The sequence below is a fragment of the Saccopteryx leptura genome, chromosome 12 (assembly GCF_036850995.1).
Source record: "Saccopteryx leptura isolate mSacLep1 chromosome 12, mSacLep1_pri_phased_curated, whole genome shotgun sequence".
In the NCBI taxonomy this organism is placed as follows: domain Eukaryota; kingdom Metazoa; phylum Chordata; class Mammalia; order Chiroptera; family Emballonuridae; genus Saccopteryx; species Saccopteryx leptura.
The window spans coordinates 2,210,280-2,229,143 of record NC_089514.1 but is presented as its reverse complement, the minus strand read 5'-3'; the positions used below and the strand labels follow the sequence as shown (position 1 = coordinate 2,229,143).

Here is an 18,864-nt window from a genome sequence, read left to right as displayed (position 1 = left end):
CTCACCCTCTCAAAATCGGGATCTTAAAGACCTCCAGCGTCCGCTCCTAGGGACCTCTGTCGCTCTGTGCCACAGAGGAGACCCCTCGCGCAGTCGCCCGAGGGGGGGACGGTCACGGGTGAGGACGCTCCCTGAGACTCTTCCGCTGCTTGAAAGTGTCCTAGTTCGGGACAGAGCCCCAGGGAGGCCTGCAGGCCCAGCGACCTCGCCGTTAAACACGGAATGCTGGATAGAGCGTTTTCTGGTCGTCTTAGGAGAAACCAAAGCCAGTTTTAGCTCCAGGGCCCTTTCATCACCGATTTTCCCGCTGAGCCTCGGGGAGCTGGAAGGTGGGGGTCCCCGTCTCCGTGTCCCTGGCTCTCTGGGACTCGCGTGCCGAGACCCCGGGCACTGCCCCGACGCCCCCACACCTCACACTGCCGCTTGCCCTACAGCGCAGTGTCTCTGAGAGCTCCCTGGTGGCCATGGATTTCTCTGGGCAGACCGGGAGAGTGATCGACAACCCAGATGAGGCCCAGAGCGCGGCCCTGGAAGAAGGGCATGCTTGGAGGGTAAGGAGGGTAAGATCACAGCCCCTGGGACAGGCTCTCTTCTGGGGGGTGTCTTGGCCCCTGCTCAGCTCCACGACAGTGACTCTGCGGGTGCCAGCAAAGGGGGGTGAGGTGTGAGCAGGGAGGGTGGCATCAAGTTTTCAGCTACGGGAAGTGGTTGGCACTGCTGGGCTCCTCCACGTTTCCAGGACCCGGCCACCCCCACTGGCTCCAGTCCCCTGGGCTCCCGGGGACAGGACAGGACAGGACAGGAGCAGAGGCGTCTCAGCCTATGCGCAGGACTGTCCCTGCTGAGGGGACGGCAGGGTCTGTTGTCCACAGACCCCGGGGCCCACACCTCTTGGCTCCACCACTTAACTAGCTTCATGGCTTTAAACAGCCTGAGGCTCGAGGCGCTAATCTCTGAGGGACGACTGACTGTGTCACCCTGCTCTCGAGTTCCCTGACATTTCGAGGCGAGGCCTCACACACGGGCCCGCGGCTGTGGCTCAGAAGCCTTCCCTGAACGTCGCTCAGCTCCGAGTGGGGGGGGGGGGAGAGCACAGCATCTGGAGGACCGTTCTCGGACCTGCCCGAGTGTGCTGGGGGAGCCGGTGGCCGCTCCCTGAGACGGACCCTGCGCCCCCACCTGGCTCCTGGTGCCTCCTGGCCGGGGCCATCAGGACTCCATCGGCCGCTTCTGCTTCTGTTTTTGATGACTGTGGCCCATACGCTCTCTGTTCTCCATGAACGTTGCATGCTCCAGGGCTCTGTCCCCCCCACTCCGAGTGCCCCTCCCCCCAGGGTGTGGGTGCAGCTGCTTGCTGGTCACATCTGGCTGCTGGCGTGGCACGGACACGAGCATTTCTTTTACAGAAGAGAAGCACTCGGATGAATGCTCACAACCAAAGCCCCCTCCACCCTTCTTCCCTGAGTACAGGTATGTGAGCCCAATCTTCTTGTATGTAAAGAACATGAAACAGCCCTGGCCGGATGGCTCAGCATTAGAACATCGGCCCAGTGTGTGGATGTCCCAGGTTCGATTCCCAGTCAGAGCACACAGGAGAAGTGCCCATCTGCTTCTCCACCCCTCCCCCTCCCTCTTCTGTCTTGATCTCTCTTTTCTCCCTCAGCCATAGCTTGATTGATTTGAGCAAGTTGGCCCTGGGTGCTGAGGATGGCTCCGTGGCCTCACCTCAGGTGCTAAAATAGCTTGGTTGCTGAGCAACAGAGCAATGGCCCTGAGGGTCAGAGCATCCCCCCCGGGAGTGGGGGCTTGTCAGGTGGATCCCGGTCAGGGCGCATGCAGGAGTCTGTCTCTCTGCCTCCCCTCCTCTCACTAAGTCATAAAAAAGGAGCAGGGAACAGCCCCCACCCTCCCGAGCTTCACACGGCTGTTAGCCAGAGTGCGCGGGGAGGTGCAGCCGCAGGAACGGCCCTGCCCGTCACGAGTCAGCAGCGTGCTCGGGTCAGCCAGCGCCACACAGGCACTGGGACCCACCCTCCTCCCCTTCCCTGCACAGTGATTCACAAGACTCAGCATTGGTTCCATGGCAGAATCACCCGGGAGGAGTCCCACAGGATCATTAAGCAGCAAGGGCTGGTGGACGGGTAAGGACCATGAGGGCGGGCACAGCAGCATCTGCTGAGGGGGGCCTTGTGCGGGTGGGCATGCGGGTCCGCTCAGTGCTCCGAGCATCTGGGGTGCGGGGGGGGGGGTGGTCTCATCATTTTCAAGAAAAAAAGAGCGTGCTCAGAGGGAACAGTGTTGCATGAAGACTCTGTGCTCAGTGGAAACTGTTGTGTGAGGGCTCCCTACTCAGTGGAAACAGTGTTGCATGAGGACTCTGTGCTCAGTGGAAACTGTTGTGTGAGGGCTCCATGCTCAGTGGAAACAGTGTTGCGTGAGGACTCTGTGCTCAGTGGAAACTGTTGTGTGAGGGCTCCCTACTCAGTGGAAACAGTGTTGCGTGAGGACTCTTTGCTCAGTGGAAACTGTTGTGTGAGGGCTCCCTGCTCAGTGGAAACAGTGTTGCGTGAGGACTCTGTGCTCAGTGGAAACTGTTGTGTGAGGGCTCCCTGCTCAGTGGAAACAGTGTTGCATGAGGGCTCCGCATCCACTTCTCCCCCTGCTGAGCTGCCTTCCTCTGCCTGTTTGCTGGAACTGAGCAGAAGCACAACACAAGCCGCCAAATACTCAATTATCCGTTTTCAGAAGACCGACTCGGTGTTCTGTCATCCTTGGCAGTGACAGAGGAAGTCGTTTTTTTGTTTGTTGTTTCTTTTCCTTTAAACTCATTGTGAAACTTAGACCCTTACGTAAAACGTATTCTTCTTGATGCTGGACACGGCACCTCTTTGGCCGATGGGACCGCTTTGGAGTGGGTCCTTGGGTTCTTTTGACCCAACACGAACCGGGTTTGGTTTCATTGGGGACAAGGCACATTTGGCTCACGTGACACACTTCTTCTGGGCGCCCTGATTCTTTCTCGTGGAAAATGGGGCGTCTGGAGAGACCATCCTCGGAGGTCGTTTCGGTGGGCAGAGCTAGAACCTGGCCCGGCCTTGTGCTCTGGTGAAGACCTCTTCCTCCTCCCCTGGGGACTTACTTGCTCACTGACTGATGACGGCAGCGTGCATTCAGAGTCCTGCTTTCTCCGGTGGCTTACGCTCCGTCCCTCCTGCCGCTGACTCGGACGGCCAGGTTCCTCGAGAACTTCCTCACTCAGGGGGAACGGTGTAACAGCGATACCTGCCCTTCCCTGCCTCAGCCGGGGAGCCCACGGGGTTCCCAGGAGCCCTGGCCATGACCAGGGACCTCAGCAACCACAGTCCGGGTGTGCGAGGTGCTCTTGCCACTAGAAGCCACTCGGATGCTGAAGCGTCCTGGGGTGTCATGGCAACAAGCCTGTCCTATCGGACAAGAAAGGGAAGTGTGTGCATGTGTGTGCGCACATGCCTGCATATGTGTGCGCACACGCGCCGTGATTGAGAGACCACGTCTGGATTTCTAAATTAACCCTCAGGTCTCCTCCCTTCCCCAGGCTGTTCCTGCTCCGTGACAGCCAGAGCAACCCAAAGGCGTTTGTGCTGACCCTGTGTCACCACCAGAAGATTAAGAACTTCCAGATCCTGCCTGTAAGTATTGATGTGGTTGCCCTAATACGTGGGCTGGCCCCCACTCTGGTTTTCTTCTTACTGTTGTTCAACAGCTGTAAACTTAACCAGGCTGTACAGGTCCCTAAACCGTCAGTTCCAAGCTCAGAGGTGAGATACTTGGAGAGGTTTTATTTCTTTGGAGAGGGGAACAGTGTTGCCCCTCCTAATGACATTAAATGGTGTTCTGTGCTGAGCCCCCCCCCCCCGTGCCTGTCCAGCTCACGGCTGCAGCTGGCACAGCACGTGACGGGCAGAGCAAGGTGAGGTTGCAGGAAGCCGTGGAGCCCGGTGGGCAGCACAGGTAGGTTGGATATGGTTTGTCCCGCCCCGGCCACGGGGACCGAGGGCTGCCTGCTCTGGGCCAGCTGCTCCAGGGTCACTCGGGAAAGTGGCGGAGACTCGTGGTCAAGGGCCCTGCAGTCCCGTGGCTTTGCTCTCTCCACTCGGCCCTCGGACCAGGAAGCAGACTCTAGCTTTGAACAAGCCCAGAAACACCATTATAGAGGGTGGCGGTGACCACGGCTGTTTTCCACATCACTGTGAGGTCCTGTCGGGTGTGAGTGAGGGCTCAGATTCTTGACTGTGACCCAGGTGCCATGTGGGAGACGGGGTCCACGCCTTCTCGGGGGGGGGGCACTCCGGTTCAGCTGGGGATAGACACACACGCAAAGAACAGCCGAGGTTCTGCGTGCTGAGTCGGTACCGACCACGTTGATGAGCCGTTTCCTGTGGGACCCAAAGTGAGGGAGCATTCTGCCCAAAGGGGCTGACGGTCCTTCCTCTGTGACTCTGTCTTCTGACAAGGAGGACTCTGGAGGGTGTGGGCGCTGGAGGAGGGGCTCAGGGCAGCGTTGGCGGCCGTGGTGAGCATCGGGCACGGCCACCACCTGCTGCTCTGAGACACAGAAGGGGGACAGGGTCTGGATTTGAGCCCGTCTGCCCAGACTCCGCAAAGTCTCTAAGATCTGGGAGTCATGACTCAAGAGAAAGGGCTTCTTCGTTCAGTCCTTCTTGTTTTCCTTGCATCATATTCTAGGCACAGACGCTCGTCTCCGAGCCTCCGACAGGAAGGAGAGGAGAGAGGACTTCAGGGCAGACAGAGTCAGGGCCATTGTCCCAGACCAGACAGGCCCTCTGGGTTCTGACCGGACGGGAGGTGGACATAGTAGGAGACGGCGGCCCTGGGCTTGGAAACCGGCCACGGAGCCGCTTGTAACCCAGCAGGCCTCACAGCTCAGAGCTGGTCCTACGTTGACTCATTAACAAAAGTTTAAGGCTAACTGTCGTCCCCCGCCCCTCCCCCACTCGGACCAGCGCAGGTTGACTGTCCTGCTCACAGGGAGTGACAGTCTTTGGCCGTAAAAGGTATCGAGTTAAAACGTCAGGAATACAGTTCACCCTTGAACAACATGGGTTTGAACTTGTGGGTCCACTTTATATATGTACTTTTTCTCCCCCCAGCAACTACTGTTAATATATCGTCTCTTTTTGAAGGTCTTCTCAGTAGCCTCTCTCTCTGCGTCACTGAGAGAGGACGGTGTGTGACGCGTCTGTACAATGGGGGCTGGTTGACGAGCAGCTACGTTTGGGGGGCGGGGAGCAGAAGTTGTACGTGGATTTTCAAGTGTGTGTGCCCCTAACGCCCGCGTTAAGGGTCCACTAGATATATAATTGTTGTTTTTTCCTGAAAGATACGGCAGGGTTCCTCCGTTTTGGTAAAATTAGCTGCCGGAGAATCCAGGACCTGGTGCCCGTGCTTACTGTGATCTTATTCATCCCTTACAGCACTGGTCCCCAACCCCTGGGCCGCAGACCGGTTACTGGTGTGTGGGCTATTTGGTACCAGTCCGCAGAGAAAGAATAAATAACTTACATTATTTTCGTTTTATTTATATTTAAGTCTGAACGATGTTTTATTTTTTAAAAAAATGACCAGATTCCTTCTGTTACATCCGTCTAAGACTCACTCTTGACACTTGTCTCGGTCACGTGATCCATTTATCCGTCCCACCCTAAAGGCCGGTCTGTGAAAATATTTTCTGACATGAAACCGGCCCGTGGCCCAAAAAAGGTTGGGGACCAATGCCTTATAGTCACCCAACATTTGCTTCACAGTGGGGCAGTTTGACCATGCGGGGCTGATGGAGGTGACCATGTGTGGGTACCTGACAGGTTAGCTGGTCAACCTCAGCCTGGTGGATGGACGGGCCCGGTGGGCCCAGCTTAGACCCCCTGCCCCGATGTTCGCACACTCACCTTGTCAACTCCGTGTGTGTGCGTGTGTGTGTGCGCATGTGTGTGCGTGTGTGAGCGTGCGTGCGTGAGCATGTGTGTGTGCATGTGTGTGCGTACGTGTGCATGCGTGTGTGCATGTGTGTGTGTGTGTGCACACCCCCAGGGGAACCCACCGCGGGCGGCCAGGCTGGTGTCTGCTCCCGCGCTGTGGCCCTCACCCCGGGCTGGTGCGTGCTCCTGCGCTGTGGCCCTCACCCCGGGCGGCCAGGCTGGTGTCTGCTCCCCGCGCTGTGGCCTTCACCCCGGGCTGGTGTCTGCTCCCACACTGTGGCCCTCACCCCGGGTGGGCGTTCTCTGTGTCCTTTCATTGCAGTGTGAGGACGACGGACAGGTGTTCTTCAGCCTCGACGACGGGAACACCAAGTTCTCCGACCTGATTCAGCTGGTCGACTTCTACCAGCTGAACAAGGGGGTGCTGCCCTGCAAGCTGAAGCACCACTGCGTCCGCGTGGCCCTGTGAGCGCCCGCGGCCCCCCTCTGACGGCTTCCTGACCTCGACACTGGAACGGAAAGAAGGCTCTGCACACGGATGACGGACGACACTTGGGTTCCCTTGGATTTCTGCGCCGCGGGAGCGACACCGGTTCCCCCGGCGCCAGCCGACAACACGATTGACTAGTTTTCCTGGATTTCAAGACGACTTGCAGCCGCCGCCGCGGACCCCGCCGGCCCCACCCCGGGGGCACGAGAGAGCGAGAGAGCGCGGGAAGAGAGGGCCGGTTTATTTGAAGGCCGACGGGCTCGAGAAGCCCACGGCCACCGCGGCGGGTCCACCTGGGCGCGTCCTCGGAGAGAAGTGATCAGCAGTGAACACGCTTTCGCCCCCGGGAGTGATCTTGACAATGAAAACTGCCATGTTTACTTTTTTGTATTGATCACTTTTTATTTTTCTCTTTTATTTTTCTTCTTTTTTTTTTTCACTCCTTGTTTTTTGATGTATCAGCCCCCTGGTGGCGGGAATGTGGCTTGTCAGTGCGAACAAGGCAGAGAGACCGTGCTGGAAGGCAGGCGTCCCGGGTGGCCGCAGGAAGGTGGGCTCACCTCCTGGGGGTCACTCGAAGGAAGATTCAGCTTCCACATAGCTCACAACCTCACCGTTCCCGGTATACTTGAAAAGCATTTTTTTTTAAACAAACAAAACAAAAGGTGTCAGCTGTGGTCAGCATTGGGCATGTTTTGTGGACCAGTCAGGCAGCTGCGCCTGCCGGGCGCGACTCCGGGCACCGCTGCCGTGCCCGGGGGTCTGGGTCGCCATGGTGTCCACGGTGCCAGAGGCTGGATTTCATTGGAAAACTCGCTGTCCCGCAGCCCGCGGTGGCCGGAGACAGCCAGCCTCCTTGGGACACCCCTGGCGCCCTCGTCCGCCCGCCCGCCCGCCCGCGGTCCGCCCCGGGGCACCGGCCGCCGGTCCGGCGAGTGACCGCGGCCACCCCGCCCCGCCCCCGCAGTGCTGCGCGTCCCTCCGCGGCCGTCCTCCTCTCAGAGGCAGCGCTCTGATGAGGAAATTTCCCTGGCTGGCTCCTTGCGGTGGCCCGCGGGTTCCCGCGGCCATATTGATGGCCCCGCGGGAAGGGGACACCCCCCAGCCAGCCCGAGGTCGGTGCTCGACGGCCCGTTCTGCTGACGCCCCCCGAGGCCCGCAGCGGGAGGCAGCCGCGCTCCTCCCCGACGCCTCGTACCTCACAGCAGTTGTGGACGCGGACGCTTTTTTGTCAAGGACACTGCTCCCCCCCCCCCCCGCCCCCGCTCCTGGGGGCCCTGTCCGGGCGGACCGTCCCCCTCTGCCTTGTCCCCAGTGCTGAGTTCCAGCCGTAAGAGTGGCCACATCTTTCCCTTTGGACTCCTGACGAGCACACAGACGACTGTGGTGAAAAGTGATTTTCTTGTCCAAAGTCGCTGGCCCTCTGAATGTACCACCACTGAAACGCCCCACGCTGACCACCGCAGGGCTCACCAGAAACACATTTCAGACAGACCGATGGGCTCAGAGGGGGTGGGGTGGGGTGGGGGACACTCCTCCGCCCGCCCGCCCCCCCCATCCCGTGTGTCACTCAATGGTTTTTTAGAAACACTGTACCTACCTTCCTTTCACAGGCCACATTCTGATTGTTTTTTTTGTTTTTTTTCTGCGAACTGTTTGCTTTTTATATAAATGAAGAAGTTTTAGTAGGATGTTGTTAACCTTTAATCGCTCAGTAGTAGCTCCCCTCTTCCTCCCCCATTTCTTCTTTCAAACCATTGACCACAAGGCGAGTCTGATGTCGGACCCGGCGGCAGCGTGCTGCTCCCGAGGTCCCCTAAGGGGATTGATCCTTTCAGGCCACACTGTTAGACATTCTTCCCTTCCTCTGGGTTGGATGTTCAAACCTTAACAAAAGACACAACACCAAACGCAAAGCAGATCTCTACGGTTTTCTGTTCTGTTTACATAGACCATCCCCCCCTCCCCTCCCCCCCACCGGGGAGGGGAGGCCTTCCTAACCCCCTCCTCCCCCCAGTAGACAGCTAGTGTTTGCAGTATTTTATATTTATATACACGCATTTTATTTAAAAGGGCAACAAGAAAGCTTGACCTTTTTACTTACTCAGTTTTTCGTATGTAGCTGGTGTGACCTGGCCTTTTGTATTTTCCCGGCCACAGTGAACGATTGCCGAATGTAGACTTGGCACCGTGCTGCCTCGACCCTGCCCGGGACCGGGAGGACCGCCCGCCCGACAGAAGCCAGTCAGTCCCCCCCCTTCTAGGAGGAGGCGGCCGCCTCCCCCCATCCCACCCCCCCCCCGCCCACCACCCAAGGGGGGGGTGCCGAAGGACCTTGGCTTATATTTTTGTACTTCTGTGACGTGAATGTAGTAAACGGGACAGCTCAGGGTCACATCGGAGCCTGTTGACCTTATATCTCTCTCTGCCTGTGATTCTCAAATGACAACTCCACGTAGCGACCCCTGACTGAGCTGAGTTCAAAGACACGCCCGTGACACGTCCAAATGGTGGTCGGGTTTCCCCCCCTCCCCCCCTCCCGGGTGTGCTCTGTCCCTCCCTCGGTGTTTATTAGAGTTCCGGGAAGCTTTTGTGTTTGCTAATAACCCTTGAAGAGATATGTGCCTCAGTCGAGAAGTTCTGTCCTCTCTTGTTTCCTGCCATTGGTCCCTGACAGGTTGACCCACGGGCCCGCCCTTCCGGGGGCGGGGCCCACTCGCCATTGAGCGCTGAGGGAGGTCACAGCGAGACCTCGGTGACCACGCCGTGTGGCCCGACGTGTCCGCGTGCGCGCGTGCGCGCAGTCAGGGTGTGCAGAAGGTGTTCACTCAAGAGGCAGAACCTGACTCCATGTGCTTTGTATATAGCTCCTCAGCTCATGAACCTACGTGTATACTTTCAGGTATTTTTGTACAAATAAGGGACTGATGATCTGTTTCTTGTAATTTGAAATAAACATTAATACAGAGTGTTCTTCATTATCAATAACCTGCCGTGTCTGTCTCTCTTTGTCGGAACGCTTGCCCGCTGGTCAGCAGCTAGAAACCGTGGGAGGTGACCTAGACTTCTAACCAATGTGCCCCTTTGCACAGGTGACCATGAGCGGGGAGAGGAACTGGTATGTGGTGTGTGGGCCCGTGTCCCTGAGGCAGAATCCCACATGCACTCCGACTGGGATCAGCCTGCCCACCCCCATCTGGGGCTGATGCTCAAAACAACCGAGCTATTTTTAGCACCAGGGGCCAATGATTGGACCCATGGAGCCATGGCTGTGGGAGGAAAGAGGGAGAGAAGGGGGAGAGGGAGGGGGAGAGAAGCAGATGGTCGCTTCTCATGGGTACCCAGACCAGTGATTGAGTCTGGGACATTCATCCACTGGGCCGACCTGTCACGGCCCATGTCTCTGCTCCTTGAGGACCTCACCTGGGGGACCTGGAATTATGTGTACCTCCTGCCCCACCCCTCACAGGCAGTGTGAGTCCACCTTGTCTACCAGCAGGGGCTCACCCATGGTGTTCTGAGCTTTCCTGTCACCTGTTTTCAGGAGGGTCCTCTGTGTCCAGTCGCCCACCCCTGCATGGTCTGCAGCCGGTGCCCAGCCCAAGCCTCTGTCCCCTGCCCCCAGGTTAACCCGTCTGCCCGGGTCCCTGTCCCACACCAGAGCTCGCCTCCCGCCCTCACCACCACATTCCCTAGATGGGAGCCCAGGCTCACTGGCTTTGTTACCAGGGTCCTGTCGTCTCAGCCATGTGTCCACTGTGCCAGCAGAGTGAGGGCCCCTCCCTCATTTCTACAGAGCCCCCCTCCTCCCAATGGTTTTCAAACTTCACTTGTTCCAGGAGGGATCCAGGAGGGTTTACCAAGACATGTATGACAGAGAAGAAAAGGGGTATAATTGAGGGAGCGGGAACAGCAGGGAACGAGGGTGAGAGAACGTTGAACCAAGGGTCTGAGTCTTCCTAAGAAATGAGACTGGCCCTGGCCGGTCAGCTCAGTAGGTTAGAGCAGTGGTCCCCAACCCCCAGGCTGCGGACAGGTGCTGGTCCATGGGCCATTTGGTACCGGTCCAAAGAAAAAATAAATAACTTACATTATTTTCATTTTATTTATATTTAAGTCTGAACAATGTTCTATTTGTAAAAAATGACCAGATTCCCTCTGTAACATCCGTCTAAGACTCACTCTTGACGCTTGTCTCGGTCACGTGATCCATTTATCCGTCCCACACCCTAAGGGCCGGTCCATGAAAATATTTTCTAACAGTAAACTGGTCAAAGGCCCCAAGAAAAGGTTGCAGACCACTGGTTAGAGAGTCATCCCATAACAACAAGGTTGCGGGTTCGATCCCCGATCAGGGCGCACACGGGAAACAACCAAAAACCACACGACCGGGTGGAACAACCAATGCTTCCCTTCCCCCTCCCCTCTCTCTCCCTTCCACTCTTTGTCTTTCTGAAACTCAGTAAAAGTTAAGCCCTGGCTGGATAGTCTGGTTGGTTGGAGCATCGCAGAGCACAGAGCTTGCTGTTTTGATTCCCGGGACAGGGCACATGTGGGAGCTGCTCAATGTTCCTGTCTCTCCCCCCACCCCACCTCTCTCCAAAAAAAAACAAAAGAAAGAAAGAAAAGAAAAGAAATGAGACTATGTCTCCACGGCCTCGAGATGTGGACTACAAAAATGACCTCCGCTTCAAGGAGCCAGAACAAGGAGGCCGCCTGCTTGGCTAGAGGAGTCGGGGGGTCACGGAGGAGCAGGCGAGCCCCCCGTCATTCCCGGGGAACGCACTTCCCAGCACCGAGACTCGTGGGATACGTCCCCGGCGGGGCGTTGTGCCGAGGCCACGGTGGGCCCTCCCTCGGTGTGACACTCTGGCAGCAGCCGGCACCGTCAGCTGTCTACCTGCCCACAGGGGGACCTATGGCCGCCACGGCCAGTCGCAGCCCAGTCCAGGCTCGGTTCCTGGCCGGCACTGGTCTGACGCGTGCCTGAACTTGACCTCAGAGGTCAACATCAGACCTGGAGAGAACAGGGGATTGCAGGTGCTAATAGGACCCCTCCCCCCCGCACGCGCACACGCACGCATGCATGCATGCACGCACGCACACGCACACACACCCACCCACGTTCTTGTAACAGCTCCTCTGTATCACGCAGGGGAGCGTTTCAGGGACGATGTGGAGGCAGGGACCCCGAGTAAACACACATTTGGCATCGTGCAGGCTCAGGTGGCTTTGGCCCCGGCCTGATCGTGGGATTTCTCCTGTTGGGAGCTGGGGACGGTCACCTGGGACCCAGGCAATGATAACCCACACGGAAAGGGGCCACACGTGAGGGCTGGGAGGTTGTGCGCAGGGGGCGGGGCAGCCCGGCCATCGCTCCTCGGGAGCCGCTGCCAGCTGTGGACTCTGCAGCTCAGACACGTGGGGCGGGGCGTCCCAGGGTCGCGTGTCTCGAGTCGCTCAGGCTGGGGGCGCGGGGTGTCCAAGGGTCACGTGTCTCGAGCCGCTCGACTGGGGGGCGGGGCGTTCCTGGGTCACGTGTCTCGAGCCGCTCGACTGGGGGGCGGGGCGTCCCAGGGTCGCGTGTCTCGAGCCACTCGGGCTGGGGGGCGGGGCGTCCCAGGGTCACGTGTCTCGAGCCGCTCGGGCTGGGGCGGGGCGTTCCTGGGTCACGTGTCTCGAGCCGCTCGGGCTGGGGGCGCGGGGCGTCCAAGGGTCACGTGTCTGGAGCCCCTCGGGCTGAGGGGGCGGGGCGTCCCAGGGTCACGTGTCTCGAGCCGCTCGGGCTGGGGGCGCGGGGTGTCCAAGGGTCACGTGTCTGGAGCCACTCGGGCTGGGGGGGCAGTAACTGGCAGAGTGATGTCACTGAGCTGCCCCCCCACCCCCGTGGAGGGTCACGCCTGGCTCCCTCGGGAAGTGGGAACCCCAGATGCCGTGACTCAACGTGGGGCATGAATTTCAATGGATCGTGGAAGGGTCTTGCTGAGAAGGGACCTGTCTGTGGTCGTGGACGGACGATCTTGGGGCCGCTCTCCGTGACGGCGGTGCCACAGTGCCCACTGGCCGGGACCCTCGGCCGGCGACCTGACTGAGCCCCTCCCTGGCCGCCCCGCCCTCGTGGTCATTTTCTTAGTTGTGTGGGCTCACTTGGCCGGCCGGGAAGACGGCCCTGCGTGTGGAAGCGTGCCGCTGTCTCACGGGCGTGTGCACGGCCCACCCTCACGGACAGCGAGGGTTGGTTACGAGGGTGGAATCGGTACAACGCCCGCTCAGGATTTCTAAGGGGGGTCTCAGCTCAGGGTCAAGCAAAGGCTCTAGTCCCCGCACGGCAGGGATGTTGAAGTCCACGCACTGTCCCCAGAGGCCGGGACGTGGCTCTGACCCTCTGCAGGGCCCGCTCGGGGCGGGCGCACACACAGCTCGCTGAGTTTGCGGCTTTTTCACCAGCAGAAGTTAATGATTAACCAGCGCAAGAGGCTGAAATTGCAAAACCAGAGGAAGGTGTGGGTTTGACAGCGGCAGGAGCGGGGACCTGCCGGAGCCCTCACCCCAGCCGCCGGCCCCACCGCCCAGCACCCCGAAGCCAGAGTTCTCGGGAAGCAGAGCCCACTGCGAGGGGCCGAGGTCCCAGCCGGTGAGTCTCGGCTTTTATCCCGAATCAGGTCGTCGCTGTGGGAAATGGCACCCTAGACCTTGATTTCCGCTGGCACAGCCCGGAACGTCTGCTTAAAGGTTAATTCACTGGAGGGCTGCCGGTGAGGACCAGGGTTTTCCTGGGGCCTCCCACGCACGGGGCTGGTGAACGGCGGGGTGTGGGGCGCCGTTGCCGCTCTCTGCCCCGTCTGACGAGGCAGGTGCCGGGCAGGACAGCACAGATGAACAGACAGACAGACCCACACTCTGGTCTTTACACCACGGCCACCTGGGCCCTGGGTCCCCCCTGAGCCTCTGCTTCTTCCTCTGTGTAAGGGGGGTGCACAGAGTAGCTGGAGGGTTCAGTCACCCAGTGTCTGGAAAACAGCTCACATTGGGGAGGGTTAATAAATATGTTTTTTCTTTGATTCAAATGAGAGGAGGCACGTTAGAGAGACAGACTCCCGCAGGCGCCCCGATCGGGATCCACTCAGCAACCCCGTCTGGGGCCGATACCATGCCCATCTGGGGCCATGCTTGCAACCGAGCTATTTTTAGCACCTGAGGTAGGAAGCTCCATGGAGCTATCCTCAGTGCCCGGGGCTGATGCACTCAAACAAATAGAGCCATGGCTGTGGGAGGAGAAGAGAAAGTGAGAGAGAGAGAGAGAGACAGAGAGAGACAGAGAGAGAGAGAAAGAGAGAGAAGGGGAAGAGGGAGGTGTGGAGAAGCAGATGGTCACTTCTCCTGTGTGATCTGACCGGGAATTGGACCTAGGATGTCCATACACCGGGCCAACGCTCTACTACTGGGTCAACCAGCAGAGCCTGATTGATAGATATTAACACTTACTTCCCTTATCTTTGGTTACTAACTAGAAAGACCAGTGTTTCACATACTGAGAAACTTTGTTTCCATTTATGATGAATGCCTGTTATTTCTATTGAGATGCCTTTTCCTAATGGAAAGTTGTTCCCAGACCACCGTCTAACCCATAATCAGCACCGTGCATTTTAAATACCGTCCTCTGCTTCGTAGGATATCACCCGACTTTCTGGAGTTGGCAGAGCAGATAACACTTAGCAGTAATGCAGTCACATTCGTCATCCTTTCACGGTGGCTAGCCCTCCGTCCAGCGGCCCTGGGCACATGCCAGGTCCCGGCCGGCCAGCCCACCTGCTCAGGAGCAGCCCTGCCCTGAAGGCCAGGTCCCTGACCAGCTCCTGCCTCACAGGTCTCCACCCCAGGAGGACACACACTCCGGGAAGAGATGCTGCTTAATGAAACCAGAGCTGGATGGCTCTGGGGGAGGGGCTCCTGGCTCCTGACAGCCCCAGACCTTGGGAGGGCGTGGCCGTATGAGAGCGAGCACATGCGTGCATGTATGTGTGTGTGTGTGTGTGCGCGCGTGCGTGCGCACGCACTTGTGCATGGTGTCTGCATGCTGTGTGTGTGTGTGCGTGGTGTCTGCATGCTGTGTGTGTGTGTGTGCATGGAGTCTGCATGTTGCGCGTGTGTGTGTGGAGTCTGCATGTTGTGTGTGTGTGTGCGTGTGGTGTCTGCATGTGTGTGTGTGTGTGCGTGGAGTCTGCATGTTGTGTGCGTGTGTGAGAACGTGTATGGTGTGTGCATGGTGGGCGATGGGAGTCCACCTGCCCCTCCTGTCCCCAGTGGGCGCCCCCAGACCCTGCTCCGGGTGTACACGGCTCTGCGTTCACCTTAGAAGAGAGAGAGCATCCTGCCCTCCGGCTCTGCTCAGCAGGCGCGGGAGAGGGGAGGAGGGAGGAAGGCCAGGTCGCTTCTGAGGAACTCTGTGATTACCATGCTGGCAGCTTCAGGGGGAGAGAATGGGTTTCGAATCAAGAGAACCTGGGTTTGAACCCTCGCTGGCCTCTGCTGCTCTCTGCTCTGGAACAAGCGTGTAAACGGCTTGGCACGCCGACGACCCTCCATCCGTCCAGGCACGGGGGTCTCAGGAGCACCCGGAGGAGCAGAGGGGAGCTGGCCCCGCGTGCGGCCCGGCACCCTCACCATCACCGGCACCGGCACAGAGTGAGTGCGCCCGGCTGCCCATGCCCATGGCGCTGCCTCTGCCCTGGAACAGAGTGAGAGGCCTAGGATGGCTCAGAGGTTGCCCAGAGTCTCGGGGAGCCCTGGCCGAGTGTGGGTCCCACTTAGTGAGCTGGAAACACAGGATCGTTCCCTTGGCCACGCGCCCCCCCCAGCCCCTGCACGCTCTTCTGTCTGGTGTCCCCCCCACCCCCGCCCCGGTGCTGCCCTTTCTGTCTCTCTTGTCCTGGGCCAGGGCGGGGCGGGGGGGCAGGAGGTGGCGGAGGGGAGATGCAGCCGGTGAGTAAGCAGAGCTAGCCGCTGCTCTGATTGGCTTCGGGGAGGCGGCCACTCTGTCTACATAAATGGCAATCGCATAATCACATCCTCTGTGCCTCTTAACTGTCACCGAGGAGAGGAGACGGAGGGAGTCAGCCAGTGAGCCACTCCGGGCCGCCCGTGAGTACTGCCCTTTGTCTTCCTCGCCGGGGACCAGACTGGGAAGTCGCCCCCACCCCGGGGGACTGCGACCCCCCGGGCCTGGGGACTGGAGGGAGGTCCGCCTGCTGATTCCAGCTGGGTTGATTTCCACGGTGATGACCTGACAACCAGGTGGGGAGGCTCCAGGAACTTTCTGGGACGAGAGGTGCCATGTACACCCGGAGCAGGGCTCTGGGGGCACCCACTGGGGACAGGAGGGGCAGGTGGACTCCCATTGCCCACCATGCACAAACCATACACAGTCTAAGTTGCCTGCTGGGTGTGCGCCACTTCTAAAGCAACAAGTCAGGTAGCGTCAGCGACTGGATATGGTTTTGAGTCCACGTTCTCTGGGACGTAAAGAGTGAATGGACATGGTTTTCCAGGTGGTTCCCGGGGCATCTGGAGCCCACGGGGCCGGGACACACAGTGGAAGGGGGAGGCAGGGGCCAGGCAGACCGGTTTGCACGGTGTGGGGGTGCAGCCTGGCACCTGGAGCCCTGCCCTCCGTCCGCGGGGGAGGAGAGAGCCCAGGGCGGCCTCCCGCAAGGTGCTTGTAACACCAGGTCTGGTGTTTGTGCAGGGCCCGGCACAGCGGACGTGGGTAATCACGAGAGCTGTTCTATTGACAAGCGAGTCAAGGGCAGGCCAGGAAGGGGGAGGGTCAGAGGACGCCGCTGGGTGGTCGGTGACTGTTTCTCCATCTCCAGGGGAACCTCCGGCCGCTGACCTGGGCTTCCCCGTAGTCCCGTTTCTCTCTCACACGCTCGCTGGCCTCTTACAGTTGGTTTGTCATGACGAGTGACAGCATTACCTCCCCCCCCCCGAAACAGAGCCGGGAGCCAAGGGGACCCCTGCAGCCTAGACGCTGGTCCTCCTTGGGTTTCAAAGGGCGAGGGGGCAGCCCCTGAGGCCCCTGACGAGGAGAGTGGACATCCTGCCACAAGTAGGACTTAGGCCGGGTGGGGAGTGTCTGAGTGTCTTTGAAAGAGACAAAATTGTGCCATTCCCAGCGGCCTCTTTCTCTCCCTCCCTGGGCACCGGGCGGTGGGCGCCTCTGCCCACGGTCAGGTGGGTTAACCTGATGAAACAAAACCCCTCCCAGCTCCACGCTGCGGCGAGGACCTCACGGGGAGGCGTGCGGGTGGCTGCCCTCCCCTCTCAGGGAGAGATTCTCAAGGAGGTTTTGCCCTGTCCCCTTGGAAACTGCATCCGAGTCTGGTGGTCCGTGTGGGAGCTCGGGGGAACAAAGACCTCATGGTGATTTAGAAGAGCAGTCCTGGGTCTCCTGTGGGTGCCCATGGGCATTCCTGGAGGAGGGTGCTCAGGGCACGGGTGTCAGCGGAGTGGGCACGGCCTCGGAGGACAGGCGTGCCTCTCAGTGTGGTCTCTGGGGGGGGGGCTCAGGAGGGTGCTCAGGGCACGGGTGTCAGCGGAGCGGGCACGGCCTCGGAGGACAGGCGTGCCTCTCAGTGTGGCCTCTGGGGGGGGCTCAGGAGAGCCAGCCAGTCCTGCGGGCGCAGAGCCTCACGCGGCCCTGCCGTGAGCGTGAGGGGCATGTGGTGGGCACGGCCCTGCTTCTCTGAGCTTGGGGCTCCTCTCCTCTCCCGAGTGGGCTCGCTCTGCTGCTCTGGGGGTGCTGCTCAAGGGCAGAGACCCGAGGGCAGGGTGTGCCTGGCGCCTTGCGTGCGGCGATGACTCAGCGCGTGTTCGGTGCGGGAGGAGGCGGGACGCAGGCTCTGCCTGTTTCTGTTCACATTGGGGTCAGCCCCGCCCGCCGGGGCTCAGGGCCCCCCTGGAAGCCCCTTCTCTGCATGTGGTGATGGAGCAGCATCCCAGCCACTCTCAGCAGCAGGTGGTGCTTCCTGGCCCAGGCCGAGGCCCCCTCTGGGGTCTGTGGGCTCGGGGTCCTCAGGCCACACAAGGGCACAGGTGGCAGACAGTGCAGATGAGCATGGATGCCCGGCCTCAGGTGTCAGGGGCAGAGGCTGGCTGTAGCATCAGAAGTGCCCATGGCCCTAGCCAGTGGCTCAGTGGATAAAGTGTCTGTCCCGGCGTGTGGATGTCCTGGGTTCAATTCCCAGGTTGGGACACACGGGAGAAGTGACCATCTGCTTCTTCTCCCACCTCTGTCCCCTTCTCTCCCCCTCTTCCCCTCCTGCAGCCAGTGGCTTGATTGTTTCAAACATGGCTGGGGGCGCTGAGGATGGCTGGGTTGGTTCAAGAGTCGTGTCTCAAGCACTAAAAATAACTTGGTACTCAAGTATCAGCCCCAGACAGAGTTTGCCATGTGGGTCCTGGCGGGGGCGTAGGCAGGAGTCTGTCTCACTGTCTCTCCTCCTCTCACTTAAAAAAAAAATAAAAAGAAGAAGAGGAGCTCACACCACTGCTCCTGGGCCCGCCGGGTGGCTGTGGTCAGGTGCCCACTCCCTGAGCCTTTGCCGGACGACAGGGATCGGGCCCCGGCAGGAGAGTGCAGGGCGTGTGAAGTGAGGTGCGGCCTGTGTGCCCCTGGGAGCCTGGGCTGCTCTGAGTCATGTGGACCCTTGTGCCCCAAGATGTGACAACCAAAGAAGGACCCACGGGGGGCTCAGGGTTTGACACGGGTGGGGCACAGTGCAGGCTCCTCAGCCACACCGGTGACAGGCAAGCCACACTCGCGAGTGAGTCGGGAGTCGAAATTCACCAATGAACTGAGCTGGAAAAACAGCGGGCACTCCCCCCCCCCCGAGTGTGGCCACCCACAGGACACAGGCTCAGAGCGAGCACCCACCCCCCCCGAGTGTGGCCACCCACAGGACACAGGCTCAGAGCGAGCACCCCTCCCCAGGGTGTGGCCACCCACAGGACACAGGCTCAGAGTGAGCACCCCTCCCCAGAGTGTGGCCACCCACAGGACACAGGCTCAGAGCAGGCACCCCCCCCAGAGTGTGGCCACCCACAGGACACAGGCTCAGAGCAGGCACCCCCCCCCCCCCGAGTGTGGCCACCCACAGGACACAGGCTCAGAGCGAGCACCCCTCCCCAGAGTGTGGCCACCCACAGGACACAGGCTCAGAGCAGGCACCCCCCCCAGAGTGTGGCCACCCACAGGACACAGGCTCAGAGCGAGCACCCCTCCCCAGAGTGTGGTCACCCACAGGACACAGGCTCAGAGCAGGCACCCCCCCCAGGGTGTGACCACCCACAGGACACAGGCTCAGAGCAGGCACCCCCCCCCAGGGTGTGACCACCCAC

General features: G+C 59.8%; 2 protein-coding genes across 9 annotated transcripts in view; both read left to right on the top strand.

The window, feature by feature from the left end:
* The window catches only part of GRB10 (growth factor receptor bound protein 10), a 118,921-nt gene extending 110,160 nt beyond the window's left edge, over positions 1–8,761 (top strand). For 4 of the 5 annotated variants that reach the window (XM_066353849.1, XM_066353851.1, XM_066353848.1 and 1 more), the window contains 5 exons: positions 435–560; positions 1,407–1,470; positions 2,054–2,141; positions 3,575–3,668; positions 6,298–8,761. In XM_066353849.1, coding sequence (XP_066209946.1) covers positions 435–560; positions 1,407–1,470; positions 2,054–2,141; positions 3,575–3,668; positions 6,298–6,444 — 519 coding nt within the window. In that variant the 3' untranslated portion in view covers positions 6,445–8,761. The remainder of the gene's footprint in view (positions 1–434; positions 561–1,406; positions 1,471–2,053; positions 2,142–3,574; positions 3,669–6,297) is intronic. The other variant, XM_066353850.1, reaches the window with a different exon arrangement.
* Positions 8,762–12,962: 4,201 nt separating this feature from the next.
* The window catches only part of DDC (dopa decarboxylase), a 71,958-nt gene continuing 66,056 nt past the window's right edge, over positions 12,963–18,864 (top strand). For 3 of the 4 annotated variants that reach the window (XM_066354160.1, XM_066354157.1, XM_066354158.1), the window contains exon 1: positions 12,963–13,099. The gene's annotated coding sequence lies outside the window, so the exon portion shown is untranslated. Of the gene's footprint in view, positions 13,100–15,493; positions 15,607–18,864 lie in introns of those variants that run through there. The other variant, XM_066354159.1, reaches the window with a different exon arrangement.